Raw genomic sequence first — 25,565 nt, forward strand, 5'->3', positions numbered from 1 at the left:
GATACTTGGCCAGATTTCCAAGGGTCTCCACCATCTGGGCTCACTCCATCTTTTTGCTCACTTCTACTCCCAGCCACAAAACCCCCACCCTGACTGGCCTGGTCTGTCGCCAGACTCACGAGCCTGCTGGATTTTTCCCTCCTTCCACTCCCCACCCCTCACCAACGCCCCAGCCCCTTCCCACTCCTGTCACCTTTCATGGCCCAGATGAAGTCTCACCTCCTCCAAGTTTCCGTGATGACTCAGCTCTCCGCAAACCTGTTCAACTTTATTACAGGATTGATCATCTGTACCATGCGGATTAATCCGCTGTATCCTTGGGTATGTACTGTGTGGTTTGTGGTCAGTTCATTTGTGTTTTTCTTGCCTCCTCAACTAGAATCTGAGCTCCCAAGAGCTGGGTCATCCATAGCGCTTAGCAAAGAGATCAGCAGGGAACAGCTGAGCAGGACAGGGCTGTGCTCACCGATTGCTGGATACCTGGGGCTCCCTCACCCTTTGGCCATTTTTCAGTAAACTCAGACTGGGAAGCAAACACATACACACCCATCACTTTCTCTTCTCTCTGAATCTTTCTGTTCTTCTCCCTCTACACAGATTTGCAATACTTGGGTGGACTCATTCAGCCAAGTTGCTGAATCTGCAAAGCCTCACACAAGCTTCCAGACCACAGTTGCCCCTGAGTCCAGGAGTCCAGGAAGAACAGTCTAAAACGGTAGCCAACTTTGTCCCTTGCAGCAAACTGCACTATTGTTGGTGATATCTTCAGGAGGAGGAGAGAATCATTTAGGCTGAACCTCAGAAGATTTGCAGAGGAGGAAAAAGGCTGCCCATGAAGGGCACCGTGGGGTAAAGGGGTAGCGGGTCATCACATGGGCAGGAAGATGGAGCCAGCCACGGAGAGCAGTTGCCGCATGGCTAGCCCCATGGGTGGCCGGTCCGAAAAGACTTAGATTTCAGCTGACATTCCCCTCAGCCTCAGGCAGCTCCCACAGCACAAAAGGCAGAGAATGGGGACAGAAATCAGAAGCTCAGCCAGGGAGCTTTGGACTTGGTTGATATGGTACCAGGTTCTCAAGCAAGGAAGTGACCCAGAAAAAGCAGTATGTCGGGCTCCCTTTCATCATGAGCAAATCTTTTGTTTTCGGCTGACTTCCTTTTGCCACTCAGCGTGCTTTGACTCAATTCTCCACCGTGGACGCAGGGCATGCAAATCACTCACATCTTTACCTCGGCCAAACATGAGTAGGCGAGTTACCTTGCTTGGAAATCCATATAATGTAAACTAAAATTAAACAAAAGTTTTTATTGTGCAGGCGCTCTTTCCTTCTATTGGTGTGTTTTTGTTTTTTTTTTTTTTTCTGGTGCGGATTTTTGAAAGTTGATGATAATTAGCTATGAGAATACAAAAATGGTTTCATTTTGCACTGTATAAGGTTCACGTGAAAGGACCACTTATTTCTCAGGTATGGTGCCCGCCTTGTGATACACGCAGATATTTTATTAGCCACCATTTCTCACCCAGGTTCCCTGAAGGATTACAAGGAAATCGGTGAAGTGTTCTTGCTGTGTATACTTTAATCACCCATAAATTGGAATTACCATACAGTATGATGATCAGAATCAACAAACAGAAAGGGTAATAATGCACACCAAATAATCACTGGTGACCTCAGCAATTTTATTAACACATTTATTTCCCTAATTGGGTAATGTATCTCAGGCTTGACTCGAGGGCATTATAATAGGTTTCCACGCTGCAGAAGAAGGAATTAATTAGAACTGTTTGCTCTCAGTTCCGTATTTACACTTGTCCACCCGTCTCATAAACATTGCCTGATTTCCTGTGTCCTCCAGGCTCCTCTCTTCTGACTCCCCCACCCCACCCCCTAAATAAATAAATAGAACTGGAGAGTAGAAGTTCACATCTTCCTTATGTGCAGTTCACCCCCACCGGAAGCTGCATTTCATGGTCAGAATCTGACAAAATCATCACTTCCCATAGGACCCGCCTCTCCACGGGCCAAAATGGGGAAGCTGGGGTCTTGGTTTGCCAGCACTGTGTCTGGGATTGTCCTTGTCCATTCAGAGCCTGGGGACAAAGCTGGTGAGATAGGCAGATCCGTCCCAGTTCACCCTGCCCCACCAACAGTGCCTCTGAGGAAGGTAAGAGACATTCGTTAGCTCTGTCTGCCCTGGGAGCCAGCAGCCCAGGTGAGCAGAAAAACGATAACTAGGGAACTCATTCTTCCAGGCTTCCTCAAGTAAGGTTTTTTTTTTTCTTTTTTTTTTTGCCTTACAGCTTGTGAGACTGCAGCATGACAAAAAGAAAGCATCTTTAAATGCAAATACTCCAGAATCTCACTGTAATGCTGGCCTGTAACTCCTCTGCACCCCACCCTTTACTCCAGAAAGGCACCATTTCATCCTGCTGTGCAGCCTACGACGACTGGCATGAGTGCAAGATGCCAGGGTACGTGAATCGCCTCCAGAGCTGGTTTCCTTAGCAGCTGTTAGTATAGCCTGCCATGTACAGAGATGGCTTTTGAATGTAGGTATAATTATTACAGACACATCTCAGGGGTGTGTAGACTACCCTAGCTACCAACAGGCCCCTTTGGAGAGCTATCCTCCAGAAAAATCTGGATGGACCCAACAAGTCTCATTCTCCTTCTTGAATATCCTGCAAGATCTGGATGAGGTTTTCCAGGCCAAAGATATAGCCTGGATCTGGTCCATCATAGGTGGTGTGTTCATTCCAGGAGCCTTTGTATGTTGTGTGAGCAAAGTCGATCATCCGGATGTCAACTTTGACGACATTGCTGCCGTGGGGCGCCTGCAGAGTCTCCTGCCCATCATAGATGATGAGGAGAGAGCTGGAGTAGAACCGGTATGAACTCTGGCTCCTAATGACTGAGAGGAGGGCCCGGAGCTGGCGCTGGATGGGCTCTAGCAGCTCCATCCGGAGCCGGGTCCCATCGTGTAGGAACTGATAAAGCGCTTGCCTGAAGCCCTCCACTGAGAGTTTTCTTCCATAGTACTTGTCTTTGAAGAGAAAGTGCTTCTTATCGGTTTGATAAACCTTACATTAAAAAGAAGATAGAAAATGTGAAGAATTGCAAACTTAAAAAAAAATCACATCTGCTACAGTGGCAGCATCACAAACTACCTAATATATAAACAGATTTCTAGAGATGCAGGGCAAGAATGGCTGCAATGACTGGCAAGATGATCTTTCATCAAGCACCAGTGTAACTTTTACATTTTAAAATGCTTTCTGTGCAAGCCTTTAATAGGAATCCAAGGTCTAAAGATCCTTCACCCTATGAAGGTGACCCTCCGCCCACCAGGAAAAGGTTTGGATCTCCTTTCTTGTGAATTTCCAATGTCAACCTCCAAACCATGATTTAAACCCTGGCTTCTGGCCCTCTTTAAATATTAGCAAACCCAAGCGAGAAAGCTTTAGTGGGAATCTGAAATCACAGCCAATGGCCTTGGAAAGCCAAGCAGATTAAAATTTCCCCCAACAAAGTTTATGCAGTCCTTTCTCTGCAGATTCTAAGAAAACCGTAATGGCTCTGGGGGTAGAGTGGGGTGAATTGTTTGGAGATGAAAAGACAGGCTAGATCAGGTGTGGATGGAGTTTTCAGGCAGCCAGTGAGGTTGAGGGGAGCCTGGATGGAGCAGGGAAGGTTCGCAGCAGCTCTGCGGGGTTGGTGGCTCCTCTCTTTAGCATCAGCCCTTCTCCCCTCCCCTGTCATGTCTTGGCCACCGGAAGGGAGCAGATGGAGGAGAGATGCCGAGGGGGGAGACAGTGGCAGCCGCTCCCATTTCATTCAGATGACAGAGGCGGGCAGAGGCTGAACGGAGGTCAGTGGCTGGCATGGCCAGAGGGTGAGTTGGCACACCTCTGCCTGGCACACCTGGGAAGGGCTGCCCGTACCTGACCAAGACAGTTTCTCAGGTCTTCCCTGCCTTCAGATTACATGATATGTTTACAGAAAACAGGAATTGAAAAAAAAAAATCAGAAAGATACCATCACTTGGTGTTGCCTTTGGAGGGCTGGAGATCAGCTGTTACAATTAGCCTTCCTAAGCACAAGACAGGCATCTCTTTGTAAATAAATCAGATCAATTTCAGAAGGTTTGAGGTCCAGAGAGAGATTCCATGTACTCCACAAATTGTCACACTCCATTCTCTTGAGGACTGTATTCCAAGCCTTCCTAGGGACATCTGTGCCACACATTTATAGACTCAACTTCCAGCTTCAAGGGGTGGCAGTTTCAATTAAGGAAAGCTATAACGATTACCATCAAATCCGTGTCTGGTTTTGCTTTAGTAGATAGACTCTAAGAGTGAGCCACTGGAGGAAGTTTATTTCTTCCTGTTTTCCTGCAGCCTTGGCTATAAGCCACATCAGAACAGCAAAAATGAAGTGTGGAGTCGGGGCAATAAAAAATTAGCCATTCCTTTGCTGGGCTTTGCAGCAAAGCCCTTCCCTTCCCACTTTGTTAACGAGAAGAGGTAGCAAGAAGCAGCAGAAAAAGCAGAGAAAGAACAGGAAATGGCCAATAAGGATTCAAAGAGCAGATTGCCTGCCAGCATCTGAGAAGGAGAGGGTTCAGCTTCATGGTTCAAGAGAACGAGGAACCAACGGAGCACGCAGAGAAGCTTTTTCTCAGTTCTCTCCCAGACCTGCCCGCACACTGTCATCAAAGGTCTGCTCTCAACATGGGCAGGACCAACGTGGTCACATGGAAAGTTCCAACTGCCAGAGATCCTGAGATGAGTTTAAAAATGGTGTTTTTTTAAATTTTATTGACGTACAGTTGATTTACAATGTTGTGTTAATTTCTTCTGTACAGCAAAGGGGTTCAGTTATATACATTCTTTTCCATTATTGTTTATCACAGGATATTGAATATAGTTCCCTGTGCTATACAGTAGGACCTTGTTGTTTATCCATCCTATGTATAATAGTTTGCATCTGCTCATCCCAAACTCCAAATATATCCCTCCCCCCACACTTGGCATCCACAGTGTGTTCTCTATGTGAGTCTGTTTCTGTTTCATAGAAGTTCATTTGTGTCATCTTTTAGATTCCACATATAAGTGATATCATATGGTATTTGTCTTTCTCTGTCTGGCTTACTTCACTTAGTATGATAATCTCTAGGTCCATCCGTGTTGCTGCAAATGGCATTATAATGGCTGAGTAGTATTCCACTGTATATATATATACCACATCTTCTTTATCCACTCATCTGTCAATGGACATTTAGGTTCTTTCCATGTCTTGGCTATTGTGAAAAGTGCTGCTACGCACATAGGGGGTGCATGTATCTTTTTGAATTACGGTTTTGTCCAGATATATGCCCAGGAGTGGGATTGCTGGATCATATAGCAATTCTAATTTTTTTTTTTCATATGGCAATTCTATTTTCAGTTTTTTGAGGAACCTCCACACTGTTTTCCATAGTGGCTGCACCAATTTACATTCCCCCAAAATGGTGGGGTTTTGATATCACTATCCTGAAAGGCGCTCTTTAAAAAACCCAGTGTGTCCTAGACCAGGATACACGTTTTCTTGGTGAAAGAGGTGCTTGGCCGCCGTCTCTGTTGCTCCCACAAAATGAAGGGTCCTGCGGGGGGCAGCAGCATCTGGATGGGAGACATCCTTGCCCCTAGCGGACATGCCAGGATGCCCAGCCCCGCAGACGTCCCCCACCTACCTGCATGCCGCAGATGCGCACGCCCAGGCAGGCCGAGGTGCTCCGTGCACACTTCCTCATGTGGCGGGCCTTCTTCTCCTCCGACGCATCGTCCCCGTGCTGCCGGGTCCCCATCTTCAGGTCTAAGATGCAGGGATGCTTGTACTGTGACACGACATTTTCCAGCAGCAGGAACCCTGGTCATGCTACTTTAAGGAAGGCTTCTGAGGACATAAAGGCCACTGCCCCACAGGAGGCGGTTAGCAGGCCTCTGAAGCTGGCTGGAGGTTCCCTCCTCTGAGCCCCATCCCTTCACTCCCATTTCTTTCATTACAGACCAGCCTGTCAGTCGCTGTGAAGAATTCAGGGTATTAACTTTGCAGGCTGCTTTCATAAGTCCATTTATTCAGGGGGAGTTGATGAGGATGTGAGCTTTTTTTCCTTCTCCTTTTTGCTCTGAGGTTGTAATTTAAATTCAGGAGTGAAATCCCTGGCAGGCCATGCCCAATTTACATGTTATGGCAGAAAATCATAAGGCTAAAACCTCGAGTCACTGAATGGGCCAATACCTTTTGGGGAGAAGTGGGTTGATATTAGCTTCAGAGATGAGTTGCAGGAATATTTCAGCGGAGTAGTTATCCTGCAAAAGCTTCTTAGGGATGAGGGCTGCAGATGTGTCTTAGTAAATACAGAGAAACCAGCCACCGGTGTGCGGGAAGGAGCCCAGAGGTGACAAAAGTGGGGCATTTCAAGCCTGAATTTGCTCACTGAGTTTGTGGGAGGTGTAAAAGGGAGGATGGGTGCAGGGACCCACCCTCCCTTTGAACCCGCACCCCTACCCCCACCCAGCGTGGCAGTCATCTTTCCTATCTGCCCACAGAGACCCCAGCCCTGTCCATCCCCACTGCCCAGGTGGCAGAGACACAGCCAGTGGCCCAAACAGGGTTACTCTGTTCAGCTTTTCCCGCAGTCCTCCTTCCCCAGCCTCTGGCTTTTCTTTTGGAGAGATCTGCTTTCTCCCAGGTCCCAGGTGGGAGGGCTTGTGCCTCCCACTCTCTCTCACATCAGGCTGTCTCTCCCTACCCACACCTCCCTTGGCCCTGCCCCGAAATGTCTGTCTATCACTCCCTTCACCGTCCCGCGCCCCTGACAGCACCGAAATGTCTGTCTACCACTCCCTTCACCGTCCCGCGCCCCTGACAGCACCGTGCGCAGTGGTGGCTGGGCAGGCGGGCGGGTCATGGGCAAGGATACGGTGCCTCTTGTTCTCAGGGTACTCAGCGCACAGGCGGCTCAGGTGGGCCTGGTGGCAGTGCAGGCCCCACGGGTTAAAGCTTCTCCTCTCTGTCTGGTTCCCGTTCACATCCTCCACCAGGGAGGGGACTTGGGCCTTGAGGTGGAGCTCGGACATCAGGAGTGCTGTGGCTGGGCTGCGGGCGAGGGGAGCACACGACAGTCAGGGCCCCTGTGACTGGCTGGGCTCTCCTGGCTGAACCCTGATGTGGACTCTCCCTGGCTACTCTCAGGATGCCTGCAGGACCTTGGAGTGCCCTGCCGGCCCTGCTCGGGCCCCGGGGCACCAGATCAGGCCATGCTGCAGGCCTTGCAGGGGTCTCTAAAGTCCGGAATAACTCACTGGAGCATGTCACCTCCTCAGGGGGCTGAGGCGGTTTAAATTCACTTGTAAATGACCTGGGTCATTACCTCCCTTGGGAGGCAACACAGTATAGAGGTGGCGACCCTGCCTGGAATCAGAAGGCTGGAGGTTAGGCTGTTACTGTGGCTTCAGATGCCATGGGGGGAAGAATCATAGGTCCTTGGTCCACCCTCTCCTGCCCTCTGCATCTCGGCTTCCCCGTCTGCAAAAGGGAGATAATATGCCCCGCTTCCTGATGCCAAGCCAGGAGGCTTAATTAGATCCTTGGGGAAGGGAGGTACTTTCATTGTATTAGCTCCCTTTTGTTTCCCATAAGCGTTTAAAAAATCCCCAGGGATCCTTTTCATCTGAGAAAGGTCAGCTAATCTGAGAACTCTCCAAGGACCTTGGGCATCCTGAGCCGCCTGGGTCTCCAGGGCCCCACGGAGCACTGCAGTTGACCTCTCTCCTCTCCAGTCTTGACCACTACAGAAGATGATTTTAGAGAGGCATTAGCCACACTTTTCCTTTATGTCAACTCTTCTGGGGTTTCTGCTCTGCACATTTTCCCCCTCCAGAGACACCTCATGGTCTCAGTGAAGCAGGTATTTAATGAAACAAATATACACTGAATGTCCGCTCTGTATAGGACTCGGCGTGTGCATGCACTTCCGAGATGAAATGCATTGAAATCCTCCCTCTAGAAGGGGCACCAAAGAAAATGCATTCTTTTTTTTTTGGTCACGTGGCTTATTCTAGACAGAGCCTTCATCTGAATTTCTCCTTTGCTCGGCTCTGGCCCTAAGGGGGAGCCATCGGCCTGGGCACAGGTGGGAGCAGTGCTGGTGCCTGCTAGGGACGTGCTGCCCGGGTCCTGTCATCCTGCCAAGCGGCCCTCACCTCTCCTTGAGTGAGTGTGCCAGCTGGGTGTGCTGCCACTGGGGGAGGGGGAGGGCACCGCCGCTGCTGGTGGTCTGCTGGAGGGTCTGCCATATGGCCACGGCCGCCGACTCCGTGGAGACCTGGAAGGGCCCCCGGATCTCCTTCAGCGGGTTGGCAACCAGGCTGAGATGGCCTCGGCTGTCTTTCCGGAGGTGCACGGTGATGGTGCCTGCAGAAGGGGAGGGATGGAGAAACCAGATGACATTTACGGAGTGGATGCAGTGTGATGTCCTTCTGAACTATAGTTTAATGGCAGTGGTCAACTGCCCCCCTTCCCCAGCTCGTCTCTCAAGGAAGAGCTACGGGGACTGGCCTCAACCCGATCCTGTTCCAGAATGAGCCCAGAGCTGCGGAGCTTGCGGAAATGGCCTCGTGTGGATGCTGGTACAGCTTCTGCTTCGTCACCTCTCCCTGCCCCTTCAGGCTTGAAACAAAGCAGCTGCGTACATTTTGTCCTCACATCTCCACTCCTCTGTGCGCGAGCACACCACCCAGGCACCCCGCAGCACCCCACCGGGGCCCAACCTGGGGGCATCCGAGCTGATCCTCTGCAGAGAGGGCCCCCGCCTCTGAGTGGCAGTGAGGGAAGCCGGGGGCTCCTCTCATTCCTGCCCCTTGTCCTCTGCCTCCTACGACACCCTGGCTCTCCCCTCTGTTAACCTGTATCTAAGCAGCTTCTTCCAGGAAGCCTTCCTCTAACAGCCTCCTGGTGCTCGGGTTGCCCCTTCTTTCATCCTCCCCCCATCCCTGGCTTTCACACTGACGTTCGCCATTGCCTTAGATGCACAGCACGTGAAGATTATGGACAGAATGTGGTTCTTTGATAGAAAACAGAAGGCGTGTGAGATTTCTCCAACGGTACCTCCTAACCACCGGTGTTTGTAATCCAGGCATGACATCCTACTCCAGTCGCTGGCTGTGATAGCGAAGGATGTGAGGACACCCACTGAACCCATGTGCTAGCCGAGCTTCTCCTTTAGGACATTGACCAGGTCAGGTCATTGGCTCTGGCCTGTACGTTAATGGCTCTCTGGTGTTCTTTGGACTTCTCGCTCTGGTGGCAGGGTCCAGCCCTCCCTCTGTGGGTGCCCAGCCTCGCCAGAGTTCTGGTGAAGGTGGAAGATACTCATGGTCATGGCCCGGGAGACGGCCACACGAATGTTTTTGAGAGAACCGGCTCTCTACAGAGTCCTTTGCTCCCTGTTCTTCCTGCAGCTGATGCCATGAGGACCCTCTCTTTGCTCCTTCTTCTATCAACCCATTCTCCATCCATCTTGTGCCTGGGGGCTGACTCTGGCATGCAGCAATGGCTCTTTTTTTTTTTTTCGGTACGCGGGCCTCTCACTGTTGTGGCCTCTCCCGTTGCGGAGCACAGGCTCCGGACGCGCAGGCTCAGCGGCCATGGCTCGCGGGTCCAGCCGCTCCGCGGCATGTGGGATCTTCCCGGACCGGGGTACGAACCCGTGTCCCCTGCATCGACAGGCGGACTCTCAACCACTGCGCCACCAGGGAAGCCTGCACCAATGGCTCTTTTGCCTGACAGTTGGGCCAATGAGGGACACTGGCTGGAGATGGGGGGAGGGGAGGAGAAAGGTTGGGGCTTTATCCCACTTGTTCCCTCCCTGCTGCGGCGTGGCTCTGCCGTGGCTGTGTTTCTCTGCAGCCTCCCTCCTGCTCAACTCCACCACGCCCTCACCTTGGCCCTTCAGGCCTGGGGTTGGTTACAGTCTTCCAGTCGTGCCGCTCCCTGGTTGCCTCACCATCCCCAGTTGTTCCCCCCTTTTCTTTTTGGCAGCCCTGCATGGCATGTGGGATCTTAGTTCCCCAACCAGGGACCGAACCCATGCCCCCTGCAGTGGAAGCACGGAGTCCTAATTCCTGGACTGCCAGGGAAGTCTCCCCAGTTGTTCCCTTAATCCTGTGTGCAATTCTGTGAATAGTCCCTTGACAAATTCTCTTTATTTAACTCCCTTGGCATGTACTGCTCATTTTCCGCTGGGACCCTGACAGATGGGAGGGTTGTCTGTGGTCACATCCTCCCAGGTGTTGCTTTCCTCCCCCGGCCACTTGGTCACCTTCTCAGCGTTTAAGTGGTCATTTCTGCTGAACCAGCAGCCAAGGCAGCTGATTTCCCCTCGTGCGGCCCTGCCCGGCCCTCCTGGGCTGCTCAGAGCAGACACTCATTTTCAGGGCTGCTCTATAATTCAGTGAGGCACGCTCCAGGCCCGTCTGTGCCTAGCTCAGTGGTCTCCCTGGGCCAGGCCTGTCATCTCAGGTTCCCAGTGCCCTAATTCTGCAGCCTGAGCGTGACCTTCGGTTCCCTCCAGTTCCTTAAAAAACTCTGCTCTTCCTTAGCTCATCCCAGGCCCCAGTGTCCCGTGAAGTAATCACGACAGAGCATTCTGTAGTTTACCTGGACAATAGCCTGCATCCCTAGACCGAGCCCACCAGGGCTGTCCTGCTCATGAGAGCAGGGGGCTGATGGCAGGTCAGGGACACAAGTACGGTGGTAATAACCACTGCCTGGTCTTTTATACCTACTGTGTGCCAGCATTATGTGCATTTTGTTGGTCACTAAGCCTGCAAGGCACTTGACTGTGGTCACTGAGGCTCAGAGAGATTGATAACTCACCCGAGGTCACACAGCTGGTAAGGGATGGAGGCCACGCCAGCCGTGAATGTGGGAGACGGAACAGGCTGTCGCACTGAGCCTGGGACTTAATCGGGAGACTCCTGTGTCATCACGCTATGTTTACCCGTGTGTGGACGAGGCACACTCCTGCTGCGTCCCCAGTCACATTTGTTCTGGTCATTCTGTTCCACAGGAGCGAACGGAGAGGCTACGATGCCACCACCTCGTGAGAGTGCCGAGGGCCGGAAGCGCCAAGAAGCCCAAGGATACGGTGTTACATTTCCAGCCTAGACTTCTTGGCGGGAGGGTCACTGTGCTTGTTCCAGGGAGGAGGACTGGCCTGGGAACCACCCCCAGGCCCCAGAGCCTACCCTCCAGGTGTGAGAAGAGGGGGAGCTGGCTGGTCTCTGTGCTTGCCTTGGGTGTCCATGGGGACTTGGCGGCCCACGGGCTCCCAACACTCTGCTGCCCCTGCCTGGCCAGGAGAGTGGGGGACCCCGGCCCTGTCTGCCTGCTCACCAGTCCCCCCAAGCACCTCCGCTGTGACCATGTCAGCTGGGCAGACAGGAGTGCTCGCTGCCTTGGCTGACGTGCCCAGAGCATCTCAGCAATTTCGATTTGGCCGAGCAGCTTCCATGAATATTCCGTCATGTACTTATTTTTAAGCTCATGAGAACATTTATTTGCCGCCGTCTGTAATATGAATCTGGCTCATCCACTACCAACTTGACCTAGGAGTATGTCCTCACTCACCCAAAGCCGATGGGCAGACTGGGAGGCAGACGGACACAGCCTCAAGACGCTGTCGTGCCCGAGGAACCCAGCAAAAGGTCCAAGATGAGCTCCCGGCACAGGGAAGCTGCCCTTGGGAACGACGTGCCTGCCCAGCAGTCCGCTGCCGTCACCGTGCAGGGAGTGAGAAGGAAGAGGGTGGGCTCTGGGGCATGCGGCGGCCACGTCAGGAACAGCCTCTCTTTCTGGGTTGTTCCCACCAGCAAGAAAAGGGAGACCCCTGTGGCAGCCTTGTGGGTGTTCGGGTTCCCCTGACCTGAGGTCACTAGCTGAGTGACCCTGGGCAAGTCACATCCCCTCCCGCGTTGGGTTGGGTGACCCCAGAGCACTGGCATCTGAGGAGTTGTCTCTTCAGTGATAGTCGCTGGTGGAGCCGGCCTGGGGGGCTGAGAGCCCACACTTGGGAGCCATACTTGAATTCTGGCTCTGCCTCACTCGCTGTGTGGCCTGAGGCAAGTTGGGTAACCTCTCTGTGCCTCAGTTTGCTAACCTGTGAAATGGGGATGATAGAAACACCTTCCTCAGAGGACTGTTGTCAGGATTAAACGAGTCAGTCATGGAAACTGCTTCCAGTGTGTCTGGCACTGAGTGAACACTAAGGGTTGGCCGATATTACTTTTCTTTTCTGGTGAAACAAGATGCCCGCACAGCCTGAGGTCCTTCGGGGGACCCTTTCCCATCCCAAACCTGACTTCAGCTCCCTGGCCCTGGCGTCTGAGGGCTTGAGGCTCCCAGTTCTGGGCCTTTCTCGTGTCTCCTCAGACGTGCGCTTCCTTGGGTGGCGCCTGGATGCCGGCCGTGCTCGGGCAGGCGAGGGAGTCAGCGTTTCTGCATCATCGAAACCTCCTGTTTGGGTGTCACGCCAGCCCATGGGCTCTGCCTCACCCTCACCCTCAGCCAGGCTGCGTGGTCTCACCTGCGAGACGTCCTGTGGTTCCCTGACCCGGCCCCTCCCGACTTGTTTGCAAACATCATCTCCTGAATGAAGCCCCAGGCAAAGACTGATGCGTGAAGTGATGCCTCAGATTAATGTATCAAGTTAGCAGGGCCCCAAGGCGGTGGTACCAGGATGGGCCCAACCTGAGAGGGAAGCAGGGCAGAGGAGGGGTCTGGAGAGTCGACAGTGCCCAAGACTCCCCAGAGTGGTGCGGTCCTAACCCACCCGCGCCCCCCGCCCCCCGCCAAATGGAGGATGGCTTGTGCAGACAGGGAACGGGGAGGGCACGGCACCAGGATGTGGTCCTGGAAACCCACCGGCCTCTTTCACTTCCCCGCTCTGCCTGGGGCTGCCCTGGCAGCCTGTCTCAGCTCCAGAGCTGTGTCAAACCAGCGTGAAATGCTGCAGGCAGGAGGCCACCCCACCCGAGATCCTGCCGCCCCTCTGCTGGCTTGAGTTCAGTTGTGAAGGGCCAGATGTTAGCTCCAGTGGGTGCTCAGACAAGATGGGCAGTGATCCACAGCTGATGGGCAACACCGGCCTGCGGCCCCAGAGGGCCCCCGGGGAGGCCTGCAAAGGCTGTACACCAGCCATCTGCCCCTGTCTCTCATTTGTCTTATCTCAGACTCTCAGAGGTGCTGGCAGCCCATGACTGAAGCAATGCCCAGGGCTCAAGGCCTTGGGCCCCTCTCAGTGGGTCTGTATCTGGAGCAGGCTGAATCCTAGGCCCTGACCCTAGGGATTCTGATTCAGAGGTCTTGAATGGGGCCTGGGAGCCTGCATTTAAACACACACACACACACACACACACACACTGGGAGCCTGCATTTAAACACACACACACACACACACACACACACACACACACACACACACACACACACCAGCAATTCTGGTAAAGTTGGCTGATCCCACTTTGAGAAACATCGATGAAGACAGGCCCTATCCTTCCCAGTTATCCACATCACTGAAATGCAGGTAAGTTTTTTTTTTTTTTTTTTTTTTGCGGTACGCGGGCCTCTCACCGTTGTGGCCTCTTCCGTTGCAGAGCACAGGCTCCAGATGCGCAGGCTCAGCGGCCATGGCTCACAGGCCCAGCCGCTCCGCGGCACGTGGGATCCTCCCAGACCGGGGCACGAACCCGCGCCCCCCGCATCGGCAGGCAGACTCCCAACCACTGCGCCACCAGGGAAGCCCGCAGGTAAGTTTTTAACTGACGTATTAGAGGTCTAAAATCCTCTAAAGGAGGTCTTTTCTCTGAGTATGTATCCCTTTGTGGGCCCGCGGCTGGCAGAGTCCTGCCCTGAGCCCTGTGAACCGCTTTTACCGAAGGCTGGATGTGAACAAAACAGCCTGCCCCGCGGATGCTGGCGGCCCACAGAGTGCCCCTGTCCGGAGGTCAGCACACAGCAGCCCTCCCCCCCACCCCAGCCTTCTCTCCCCGGAACCTACTCTGTGCTCAGATCCGGAACACACACTGCTCCGTGCACCGTTTCCCCAGCTACACTGCGGAAATGCCCCGGCTTTGCCCTTGGATGAGGGTGGGAATTCTGGTTTCCCAAACACACTGTGAACCAGCCCCTCCATAACCTGTCTCAGACCCGAGGCTCCTGCCATGCACCTGGGTCACCTGAGGGAGGTGAAGGAGGTCTCCACCTGTCCTGTGTTTACCAGCCACAGTCACAGGACCCAGCCATGGCACTCCCAAAGCACAGACCGGGATGCCCCATCGGGGCGGGGTGGGGTTGGGCAATCACTTTATCCCATTTTCAATTCCTCGAAGCCTGATGGCTTGAGCTAATTTGTAGGACGCCAAATGGCATAACACTCCAGGCCTGGAGGCTCAAAGAGTTTAGAGAAACTGGGGCTGTGAAGGCCAGCTGGGCTGTGGAGAGGGGCAGGTCTCCATGGCAACACTTCAACACACTGTGCGCCCGCCCCCGTGCTGGCCCCATGCGGGGATACTGAGCACAGGGGACTTCCCAGACACTCACCTTTGTACTGCGGAGTGAAGCGCTTCATGGCCAGCGGCAGGGACTCGTAGAACCTCTGCTCCTGGGAGATGAGGGGCTTACACACCGTGTACTCATCATACTTCAGTACGCTCAGGTGACCTCCGACCTGGTGCAGGAAGGGCTCCAGTGGCACGCCAGGGGTGTCCATGCTGTCCTGCACCACCATGCTTCAGCGTGGGAAGGGGACAACTCGCAAATCCACAAGAGGAGGGAGGGCCTGAGGTCGAGGTAGCAGCTCCCGGACAGAAGGCGGGGCTGTCAGCAGTCCTCAACTTTCTCCTTCTTGGCCTTTGTCGCTGTCATAGCACAGGTGTCTTCCTGGCTGAGGGCTCTTGGTGGGGTTCCCTGGAAAGCAGAGGAGGAGGGGAAAAGATGTGAGGGAGGTGGTGTGCTGGTGGGGGCAGCACTTGAAGTCGCCAGCCACGACCCCCAGGTAGTTAAACAAGACTGTAAATAGGCATCGATTTCTTCTGGAATAATCTGTTACAAGCAACTGGTAACAGTTACCGCCTCTGGGGAGCAGGGCTGAGATGGAGACTTTTCACTAAATACCATTTTATGCCTTTTGAATTTTAATATTAAAACGTTCAAAAAACAATACCTAAAACTGTAAGCTTTCAGAGTGCAGTGAGTGTGTCTGAACTTCTCATGTCCCGTTGCCTGCCTTTCTTTGGGAACTTTGATCCCAACCCAACGAGAAGAGAGCAGAGTCCCTGCTGGTGGGGACTTACCATCCTGCAGGGGCTGGAGGGGTATAGGAATGCTTCATTTTGATATTGCATATACATCTGCTGTGCACCATCATGACTCCACAACATTATTGCTGTGTGACCTGGGGAAGTTACTAAACCTCTCTGGGCCTCAGTTTCCCCATCCGTAGAACAGGATAATTATGGTACCCATCTCGTGGACTTAGGGTTCAGAACTAAGATATAAGCCCATGGCTTCCCTGGTGGCGCAGTGGTTGAGAGTCCGCCTGCCGATGCAGGGGACACGAGTTTGTGCCCCAGGCCAGGAAGATCCCACATGCCGCGGAGCGGCTGGGCCCGTGAGCCATGGCCGCTGAGCCTGCGCATCCGGAGCCTGTGCTCCGCAGCAGGAGAGGCCACAACAGTGAGAGGCCCGCGTACCGCAAAAAAAAAAAAAAAAAGGGAAATAAGATATAAGCCCATGAAAAGGTTAGCCCAGTGCCCGGAGCTAAGTGCTCAATAAATGTGATTTACCATGATTATTTCTAGCATTATTGCCATGGTGGTCATATTTTCCTATCGGCCCTGGGAGGGCCGGCTTTATCACTGCCTGCTTGCAAATGAGGAAAGCAAGGCCTTCAATGGCTTGCTGGGGCCCACCTCAGGCCAGGAGCACAGGCAGAAGTTAAGCGGGGGCTCCTCGTCTGGTCCCCCACTACGTGTGCATCCTTCACCCTCCCTAAGAGCGGGCCTGCCGGACCTCAGGCAAATGCTGGAACTCTGGGCTGGAAACATGGCCCCTAAAGACATTCTGACTTTGTCTCAGGAGAGTGCCAAGGAGACACTGCAAGGGGAGGCTCTTGTGGTCGTATTCAGCTTGTTCGAGAGGACATTCCCGCAGCGGTGCCTGTCACCACGGAGTTATTAATACCCTCTCCTCTGCTGGACTCCCGGCCGGCCAAGGATGCAACTAGGCTAGGCAGTGCTGGGCGTGATTAACCCTCTGTTGACCTTCATTCCAGACCATGGGCATGGCTGGCTGGCTCCACACACAGCAGTACCTGTCAATTGCTTCAGGACTCCAGCTCAGAGAAGCTCCCACCAGCCACCTGGATCTCCAGCACCAGGCGGAGTTGAAAGCCTCAGCCCGGCCCGACACTCCCCTCCACGGCGCCGCTCCCGAACTGACTACTATTTGGCAGGCCATAGAGCTCCCCTTTAGGAAGGGAAAGGGGGTGGCTTCTGCCTGGTGTGTGCATGTGCTTTGCCGGGTGCGTGGCTGAAGCATGACTGGGGAGGCTGTGGGTGCTGGGGCGAGGCCTTGGGGCGAGGAGGACTGGGGCCTGATGGCGAGGGGCTCCCCTCAGCCCTGCTCTGAGTCCACCCAGAGGTGAGCCCTGCTTGGGATCTGCCCCCAGGAGCTGAGGAAAGAAGTTGGGAGGCATCTAGATGCGAGGAAAATCGGGAATCAGCCCTAAGATGAGTTGATACCTTCAGTCTGGTTATCAGACAAGACATCACAGTTCCTTGGCAAACCCAATCCTCCTTGTAAACTTGGCCGAAGCAGGAAGGAGGAAGGAAGAGAAAAACCAAGGCAGCCCGACACCTCTGCTCTGGCCGGGCTCACTTGTGTGTCGGCCTTTGCCAGCTCACCTGTCCCCGGGGAAGGGGGGAAGAGGCGCTTCTGGTAAGCAGGGGGACAGCCAGGTTGTAAAGTTCATTTATAGCCACTCCTGGAAGGAGCCGAGGCCCCAGGCACCACGCTGTCTCCCCAGCGCCTGGCGCTAACCAGGCCTGGCCTCACCTTTGCAAGCCCAGCTCTGGCGGCGTCCAGGTGGAGTCCCAGTCCGGCCCTCGTGCTGCTGTGCTGGGCGGCCCACCACCCTTCTTTCCCCACACCCCCTGTCCCCTCGAGGAGCTCTAAGGACACGGATGTCACCTACCAGTGGTGGCATGGGGAGAAAATAACAATAAATGGTAACAAACACACAGCCAGGCAGTGTTCCAGGAGTTTTACATAGATGAACCCATGGAAGCCTCACAACCGCCCTATGAGGTAATTAGGTATCGGCCTCATTTTACAGATGAGGAAAATGAGGCACAAAGAAGTTAAGTAACTTGCGTGTGTGTGCCCAGCTATTAGGGGGAGAACAGGGATTTGAACCCAGGCCCACTAGCTCAGAGCACGCTTCCCTGCCATGATGCAGAGGGGTTGGGGGCTGCTGTTTCTCTACTTTGAGAGTCAGGAAACTGAGCCCCAAGGAGGCTGGGGCTTGGCCAAAGTCACCCGCAAGTCACTGGCTGTGCTGGGACAGGGACTCAGGTTTTCTTGTCCCCAGGCCTGAGTTCTCCTACCCTGATGCCCCCTGGCCTGCCCTCCTGCTACCTGATGACAGTGAGTGCATGTCCTAGCGGTGGCTGGGATCCACACTGCTGCAGAAACCATCGTGAGGGGTCAGGTGAGGCCCCCCTGGAGCTGGGCCTTGGTATTGACTGGCTTGGGGCTTTCTGTCTGGGGGGGTGTCATTCTAGCGCCTCTGCCTCCCATCCCTGCCACCCCCAGGGTCCGGTGTTCTCAGGAGCCCTGGCCAAACCTTCTCAGGGAGCCAGGATCAGCCAGAAGACCCCAGGCCTCTGAGACGGCTCACACACAGCAACGTAAACTCTCCTGCCCCAGACTTGGTGTGGGCTGGCAGTGGTGGGGTGTCTGCTGGGTAACCAGTTTGTACTTTTAAAAAAGCTGGGGGCTTCCCTGGTGGCGCAGTGGTTGAGAGTCCGCCTGCCGATGCAGGGGACGCGGGTTCGTGCCCCGGTCCGGGAAGATCCCACATGCCGCGGAGCGGCTGGGCCCGTGAGCCATGGCTGCTGAGCCTGCGCGTCCGGAGCCTGTGCTCCGCAACGGGAGAGGCCACAACAGTGAGAGGCCCCCATACTGGAAAAAAAAAAAGAAAAAGCTGGACTTGAATCTGGGGAAAGTGAGGCCCTTCCACTCAAGGGTCATCTTAGGGTCTAGCTTAGGGGATATCTGAAGGTCCTCTAGCTCCTGAGCTGTGTGGTCTGAGGTTCTGAGGCAGGTTGTGGGAAGGGGCGGAAGGAGGATGGATGGGCAGTGGCTTCAGCCCTCGGGGTACCTGCCTGAGGCGGGCAGGTGGGTTTTGCTGCTGCTCGGAGAAGCACTCTGCGGCTTCCCCTTGGCACTGATGCTGACCTTGGATTCCCAAGGAAGCTGAGGTTTCCTGTCTGTTGCTGTGGGATTGAGCTAGAGAAGGCCTCCGTTCATCCCATCCTTCCTACCAAGTCCCGAATGAATAATTCAGGTTGACAAACGTTTCTTAGCCCAGATCTTCCTTTTGCCACGCGCAGGCACTTCTGTCATTGACCCAAAGCCTTGGCCTTTGAGCAATGCCTCTGGGCCCCGTTCTGTTACCCAAGAGCACTGGGCAAGGAGTCAGGTGCCCGGGTCTGCTCCAGGCGTCCCCACCAGCTTGCTGAGGCCCCTGGGATGACGTGGGTAACTGTCTGAGTCTTCATTTACCGCCCATGGCCACAGCCTTGTCAGGACGCTCAGATGACAGAATGCACAGCCCTCCTTTGTGGAGTCCTCTTCCCAAGCGTCTCTACCACTTGAGCTTTGTCACTGTGTGGGCTGTTCTCAGGACTGACCCCTGTGACTCAGCGTGGGTGCTGGGAAGGCAGGTGAGGCGGTCACCAGAGACAGGATCTCACACTCCCTCTGACACACTGAAGGGCTCCCTTTAGTGCTTTGAAGGGAGACAAATGTCCCTCTCGCCAGCCCATGCCTCCTCCCGCAGACCCACAGCCCAAACCTCTTGGCCAGCATCCTTCCCTAGTGCTCCTTGGAGAGGGAGAAGTGGGAGGAAGGATGAAGGAGGGAGGGAGGAGGAAGAGATGCTCCCAGCCAGAGGAGCTCAGCCTAGTGCCCCCTCCCCCGGGAATAGTGGTCAAATACCCCCAGATCCCTGTGTCCTCCTGCCCTGTCACTGGATCATGTCCTGAATGAAATGACTCTGGGCCTCACCCCAGGAGACTCAAGGGCTAATTTCTCTGATGGGGCCCGGCCATCAAGCTGGTCGTTAAATAAGGCCCTGGACCATCTGTGTCAGTGCAGCCCTGCGGGGCCTGAGTGACAGCCAGCCTGCGCTGGGTTGCAAGACACTCCCTGGTTTGAAAGGAGGGTCACGGACAGCAGGGCCTGCAGTTGTATTTGGCTCCCAGAGTGGGGACGGGTGACAGTACCAGTGACGTCAGGCACAGTGACAGATGTCACCCATGAAGCTGAGGTGAATGAAGGCACAGTGGCTCGTCACCACCAGTCGGCACATTTTAGCTCCTCTTCCTGAGATCCTTTCTGTATATACAACCTCTCCCCACAGGCTAAACCAGAGTTCATTAAAAATTACGGAAGATACACCTCTTTTAGAACTCGCCTCTCCCATTTTAGGGAAGGTGGCAGGTGAAACCACAAATCAAACTTGTAAGGGTTCAGCTTGGACTAAATGAGTCATGATCTCTATCTTATCAGAGGCTGTCAGCTCCTTGTATCTGGAAACTAGTTAGTTGACTGTGGTTATTGTCAAGACTGTTCACAAATATTCTGTTTTTTCCTACTCGAATGTGGTATGATTTCACTTCCTTTTGAAGGTACGTTGGCCAAAGTGTGATTTGCTTTGGCCGACATCGCATGGAGGGGAGTGACATATGCCACTTCTGGTGGGAGCTTTTAGAGAAAGCAGTGTCCTAAATTCTCCTTCCAAGGTAATTTTGGAAGCACAGTCACTTCCTGAGTGACTATGCATGACAGAGAAAAAAATCTGGGCTATATTAGGCACTGAGGTTTGGGGGTATTTTGTTATGCAGCTCAACCTAGTCCATCCTGACTAATTCACCAACTCACAGCCAGATACCCTGTATGGAGCAACCTCAGGCACTCCAATGTTTCATTGCACAAATATATCCTCTACGATCCTAGTTACTCCTATGAAGCATCTACTATGGACCACTGGCCTTACAAGGCCCATCTCTGTTTCTCAGGAGAATAATTTTCAGATGGAGACAAGTAGAAGAGCTTTCCTGGGGTCCAGAGCCAGTGAGCACTGGTGCTGGGATTCAGCCACAGTGCGTCTGTCTCATTCTAAAGCTGATGGCTGCTCTGCCCCCAACATGCGGTCTCCCTTGTAAGGGAGGGGCAGCCGCTCTGGCTCCCTCTGGGAGTCCTGAGCCCTAAGTGGGGGCCAGGGTCCTGTCTGAGGCCCTCTCTACGCTGTGTGTCTCAGCTGTGCCCATCAGGAACGGGAGACTTGTCCTTGACTGGGCGGCGGGAGCGCCACCCTCGGGGGGTCGTGTGGCTTCACGTGCCATGGGTGGAGGGCTCCCATCCGTGGGCCTCTTGAGCCCTGACCGAAAGCCACGTCACCACCACCAGCATTAACTGCAGACTAGAAAAGCAATACCCACGGAGCTCGATCATTTCTCAAATGTATCTCAATGCTTCGGTGTTTACCAAAATACAAATTCATTTAAAGGCGTTATTGAGTTCCTAGTAGTTTTTTTTTATCATCATCTGTTTTCTCAATCAACAGATACTAAAAGTCTAATGAGTATTGCAGGGGGACTCATAGGGAACAAATTATGTTGAAAAATGAGTCCTAGTTGCAAAGGTTAGAAGAGATACTGCTGTCGGCCAAGACAGGGGTGGAGGGAGGGGTCCAGGAAGGGGTCTGATACGGGAGAGATGGAGGCTCAGCCTGGGGGAACTTGAGGAAGGCCTGTTTGGGGGCGTGTGTGTGCAGGGAGCAACAGGGAAAGGCAAGGACAGGCAGGGAGATGGGACTAGAGGGAGGGTTGAGTGGGGAGGCCGAGGTGAATGCTGCTGGGGGTCTGGGCACGGAGTGGGTGCAGAGGAGGTCGGGCCACGTGGACCGGAGGTGCCTGTCTGGCCCCCTCGTCAGTCTAGGAAGGAGGGGGGTTGCCTGAGATTGCCAAGGTGTGGAAGCCTTCGGGACCGCATCCCAGTACATCCGAGGGGGAGGGGTGCGTTCTGGGGAGGAGATAATTGAGAGACGGCTTGCAGCAAAAGAAGACTGCAAAATAAAATGTGTTGGGCTGCAGACTCAGAAGCAGCATGGTTTATGGCCTGCCCTCTCGCCTCTGAAGCTCTAAGGTACGTTTTGCAGGTAGCTCAGAGCCAGAGGTTTGGTACAAGTACCATTCAGTGTATCTGTGATGCCGAAGGGAGCATTTTTTAATCTATTAGAGACGAGAGGACCAGAAAACCATTTAAAACTGCCGAGGTCGTAATGGGCAGGAGAATTTTGGAGTTTCTCATAGGGCAGAGGGTTGTGTATCATCTGGGGCCATCAGGGCCTGGAAGGCACAAGGTTATTTTCTGGGGTGGGGGGGAATCAAGTTTTAAAATCCATCCTATGAATGACTCAAGTGCTGTGGGGTGGAGAGCCCCTCCATCTGTGCAGTCCCAGCCCAGTAGGATCAATACTGAACGCTGGGGGAATTCACACATCACCTTCTCAGCCATGGCTGAAAGATGAGGCTTTGGAGAGCATCTGTTTCCTGGGGAAGGCTTGATTTCCAGAATCACAGAGCAATACTTCATATTCCTGACTTATTTCCAAGCTGATGTTATCCTTTGAGGGAAGGTTTTATTCCCCCTCTCCTTTTCTCTTAACATTTAAAATCTTCCAATGTTCCTCCAGCTTGAGGACCAAATGCGATTTTAATACAGCGATTATTAGTTTAGAAGCCCTTCAGCTCCTGACAAATGCCCTTAGCCGCAGCAGTGATGTTCTGAGCTTGCTGTCAGGGCGGGAGATGCACGGTGTAAAAATGACTCAAAAGCCGAGCGCCCTGGAAGGGCTGCTCCGGGGGAGGGCTTCTCCCTTCCCAACTCCGACAGAGCCAGACCTCATGACAGCACCTTGGGACCTTGGGCCCCCCCCTGGCCGTGGCTGGGGACAACTCCAACAGCCCCTCCCGGGCAGGCTTGGCTCCTGGGGACCTCTCCACCTGGAAGCTGTGCCCAGGGTCTTGGATACTGCTAAACACCCAGACCTGCACATTTCCCAGCCTCTGATATCCTTCCCCACACCTTTCTCTAAGTCACATGACCAGCCACCTGCCTTACGAGCCAGAGAGACGGTCTTGCCAGTCGTTAGTATGGCATCTTTAGGACTCTAAGAAAAAACAGCTTTTTAAGGTCAAAACACAATAGTGGGGTGGAGAAGCGTGTGTGTGTGTGTGTGTGTGTGTGTGTCTGTCTGTCTGTCTGTCTGTCTGGGAGTGTGTGGTCACCAGAGGCCACAGGGCTGAGCTGGCCAAGTCCGAAGGGTGAGTCTTTGCCCAGCAGAGGGCAGCAGCAGACGGGCCAGAACCTCCCAGAGAGGTGGCCCTTGGGCCAGCGATCAGGGCCCGCTTTCCCCAGCTGCCCTGGGTTTGCCAGGCCTGTCTTCAGAGAGCCTGCACGGTGGCTGAAGTGCCCCTGCCTTTCCCAGATGGCTGTTTTTAAAGAGCTTAGAAGTCACCATCAAGGTGGACGTCCCCCCACGATCCCGTCTCTTCCTGTCACCTGCCTGCTTTTTCTAAAGGTTGTCTGGCAGGGGCCGGGGAGCTTCCTGACATGGGTGAGGCACACTGTGAGGAGTGGGGTGCCTGTTTCGATTCACAGGGGAGGGACCCCAAAACCGTAGACAGGGGCTTGCGGAGGAGGTGGGGCGAGGGTGATGGAGGGTCCATCTGAGCAGAGCGGAAGTGGTCTTCAGCACCTACAACCCACCAGCTCCTCCCCTGGGGGTGGATGGACCCCACACTCCCTTCGTTGGCCATATGGGCCAGCCTCCCCCTCCCCCAGGTCCCTGAACAAGCCGATGCTTGACGCTCACAAACTTGATTGCTGTTCCCTTGGCGGCCGCTGATGAACAAGACAGCAGCCACATGGGAAGGATTTCCTTAGGGACCCTGCTCAGAGCAGGAGGAAGCAGGGGCAGGCTGCCGGCCATGGGTGGGCTCAGCCTGGCCTGCCGCCCCCAGGATGCCCTGGGACGGAGCACTGGGACGGCCCCAGGGACCACAGCCCCTCTGCAGAAGAGGAGTTTCTCAGATCCCTGATAAGGAGCCGGCTTTGTGGGAGCACTACAGGGCAAGGGTGCAGGAAAACTGCACAGTGGGGGCAGGAGACGCGGTTCTGCCTAGACTCCCCATCCCTTCCTCTCCGGGACTCAGTTTCACTCTCTGTAGTGAGAGCTGCTGACCCAGCCCTCTTCTTACCCTCCCGTGGGACAGCTGGCCTTTCAATTCAGCAAGTCATTGTGGTGGGGGGAGAATGGGGGAGCGGAGAGTGGAGGTTGGCAGAGATGCTACCAGATTGAAAGAGGCTCAGAAGACACACCGACCTGATGCCCCCTGATTGGATCCTGGTCCAAAGCATTAAAAACTATTTAGGGGGCAATTGGGGAAATTGGAATGTGGTCTGGATGTGGCCATCTTTGGAGAGCCAATCATCTTGTCAGTGGGGTAAGGCACTGGGGTTATGTAAGGACCTGTACTGAGGTCTTTGAGGGGAATGCGGTGATGTCCATAGATTACTTCAAAATACTTTAGCTTTAGAGAATACAGTGAAGCAAATATGGCAAAACTCAAACAACTGTGAAAATCCAGACTGAGATTATGCAAATTTCATTGTGTCATTCCCTCTTTTTTCCTGTAGGCTTAAAGTCTTTCATAGTAAAAAGGCTAAAAAATAAACCAGTAGCTTTTAAAAACTGTAGAAGCCCAGGTCTTGCCCTGTGAGATCTGAATACCTGGGGAGGGCCACACCATGGATGTTTTCAAGGCCCCCAGAGAGTCTGAGGACTCTCTGGCAGGCTCAAGTTCAAGTCTGTTTTACTGGAGGGGGGGTAGAAGAGCCCATGGGGAGGGTGACCCTAAAGACTCTGCCACTGCCCAGGGCACTGGGGGCCCCTAGTGGTGACACATCTCTGATGGCCTTCGTCCACACTCTCCCTCCACTGGGGGCGCCCGCACCCAGGCCCCAGCCGCTGCCTGCAGGTGCTGACATCATCTAGCCCTGTGGCCCCTCTCAGGCGGAAGGGTAGGGCTGCTGGGACAAGACATGCCGTTCCCGGTGCTCATGCTGCCCAGTTCTCCTGGGACAGCTGCCTCTGTGAAGGGTTAAACCCAGAGTGGCATGGAAAGGATGGCTGCAACCTCTGCACCTGACCCCACAGCTTCCCCTATAGTCCCGGCTCGCCTTGGCCCTCCCACCTTCATTCAGGAGTCAAAGTTCCAGACTCCAGAACATCCTAGGAAGCGGAGAGACGAGGGAAGAGCATATGACAGAATTTCTGTGTTGCTGAACTGTGTCAGCATCCCCCCCCCCCGCCCCAAAGCACAGACACACACACACACACCGGTACCTCCACAGAGCGGAGCCCTAGTCATGGGGTCCTGGACAGAGATGAGGCCCATCCCCTCGGTCCCCATGGTTTGAACAGGTCCTGTGGCCGTGAGACCCTCTCTCCCCTCGCTCAGGCGCCATCAGGGCCCTCCCTGCCCATCCCTATCCCCCGCGGCAGAACTCACCAGAGCCTCACTAGTGGCAGGACTGTGGGAATGTGTGGAAGAGGAGGTCCGGTGGAAAGTAATCTTCTCTTTCAGTGCCCCCCGTCTGTGGTGTTGGGCAAAGGCCCTTCCCAGGGTCCCAGAGTGGAGAAGTCACCGTCCACTATAGCACTGGTGGAGAGGTCTGCCCAGAGGGCTGGGCTGCAGAGGCCTGGGGAGGAGAGGTCACCTGACCCTCGGGAAGGGCCTGCAGGGGCTGGCTGGCATGGCCAACTGTCAGCTGGTGTTGTGTGGCTCTGGGGCAGGGCCAGAGGGTGGGAGGGTGTGGGGCGGAAGAGGAGGAAGAGGAGGAGGTGTTCTGCCCACTGTCTGGATGGATGTCAGGCCCTGTGCACCGAGAGCCAATTGCCCCAGGCCCCTGGTTAGTTTTTGATTCCCTGTCCAGGGGGTAAGGCTGGGGTGGGGGTCATGTTCTCCCTTCCCCTGTCTCCCTGCCCCCACCCCACTCCCTACAACCTCACTGCCAGTTTGTCCCAAGCAGTGGCTGCCAGAGAGAAGGAAAGTCTCGCAGCAAGACGTTCAATCAACAATCAGCTTGAGGGCAATCAAGCATTTTTTT

The 25,565-nt window shown here is 54.2% G+C and overlaps 1 protein-coding gene across 1 annotated transcript; it reads right to left on the reverse strand.

The window, feature by feature from the left end:
• Positions 1 to 1,660: 1,660 nt before the first annotated feature.
• Positions 1,661 to 25,141, reverse strand: IP6K3 (inositol hexakisphosphate kinase 3). Its single transcript, XM_060162608.1, has 6 exons — positions 24,968 to 25,141; positions 14,646 to 15,011; positions 8,249 to 8,459; positions 6,967 to 7,142; positions 5,734 to 5,909; positions 1,661 to 3,082 (listed from the first exon to the last, which is right to left on the reverse strand). Exons 2-6 carry the CDS (start codon positions 14,830 to 14,832, stop codon positions 2,663 to 2,665), a joined length of 1,170 nt encoding a protein of 389 aa, XP_060018591.1. The 5' UTR covers positions 14,833 to 15,011; positions 24,968 to 25,141; the 3' UTR covers positions 1,661 to 2,662.
• Positions 25,142 to 25,565: the final 424 nt, after the last annotated feature.

This window comes from Lagenorhynchus albirostris, chromosome 10, assembly GCF_949774975.1.
Source record: "Lagenorhynchus albirostris chromosome 10, mLagAlb1.1, whole genome shotgun sequence".
Classification (NCBI taxonomy): Eukaryota; Metazoa; Chordata; class Mammalia; order Artiodactyla; family Delphinidae; genus Lagenorhynchus; species Lagenorhynchus albirostris.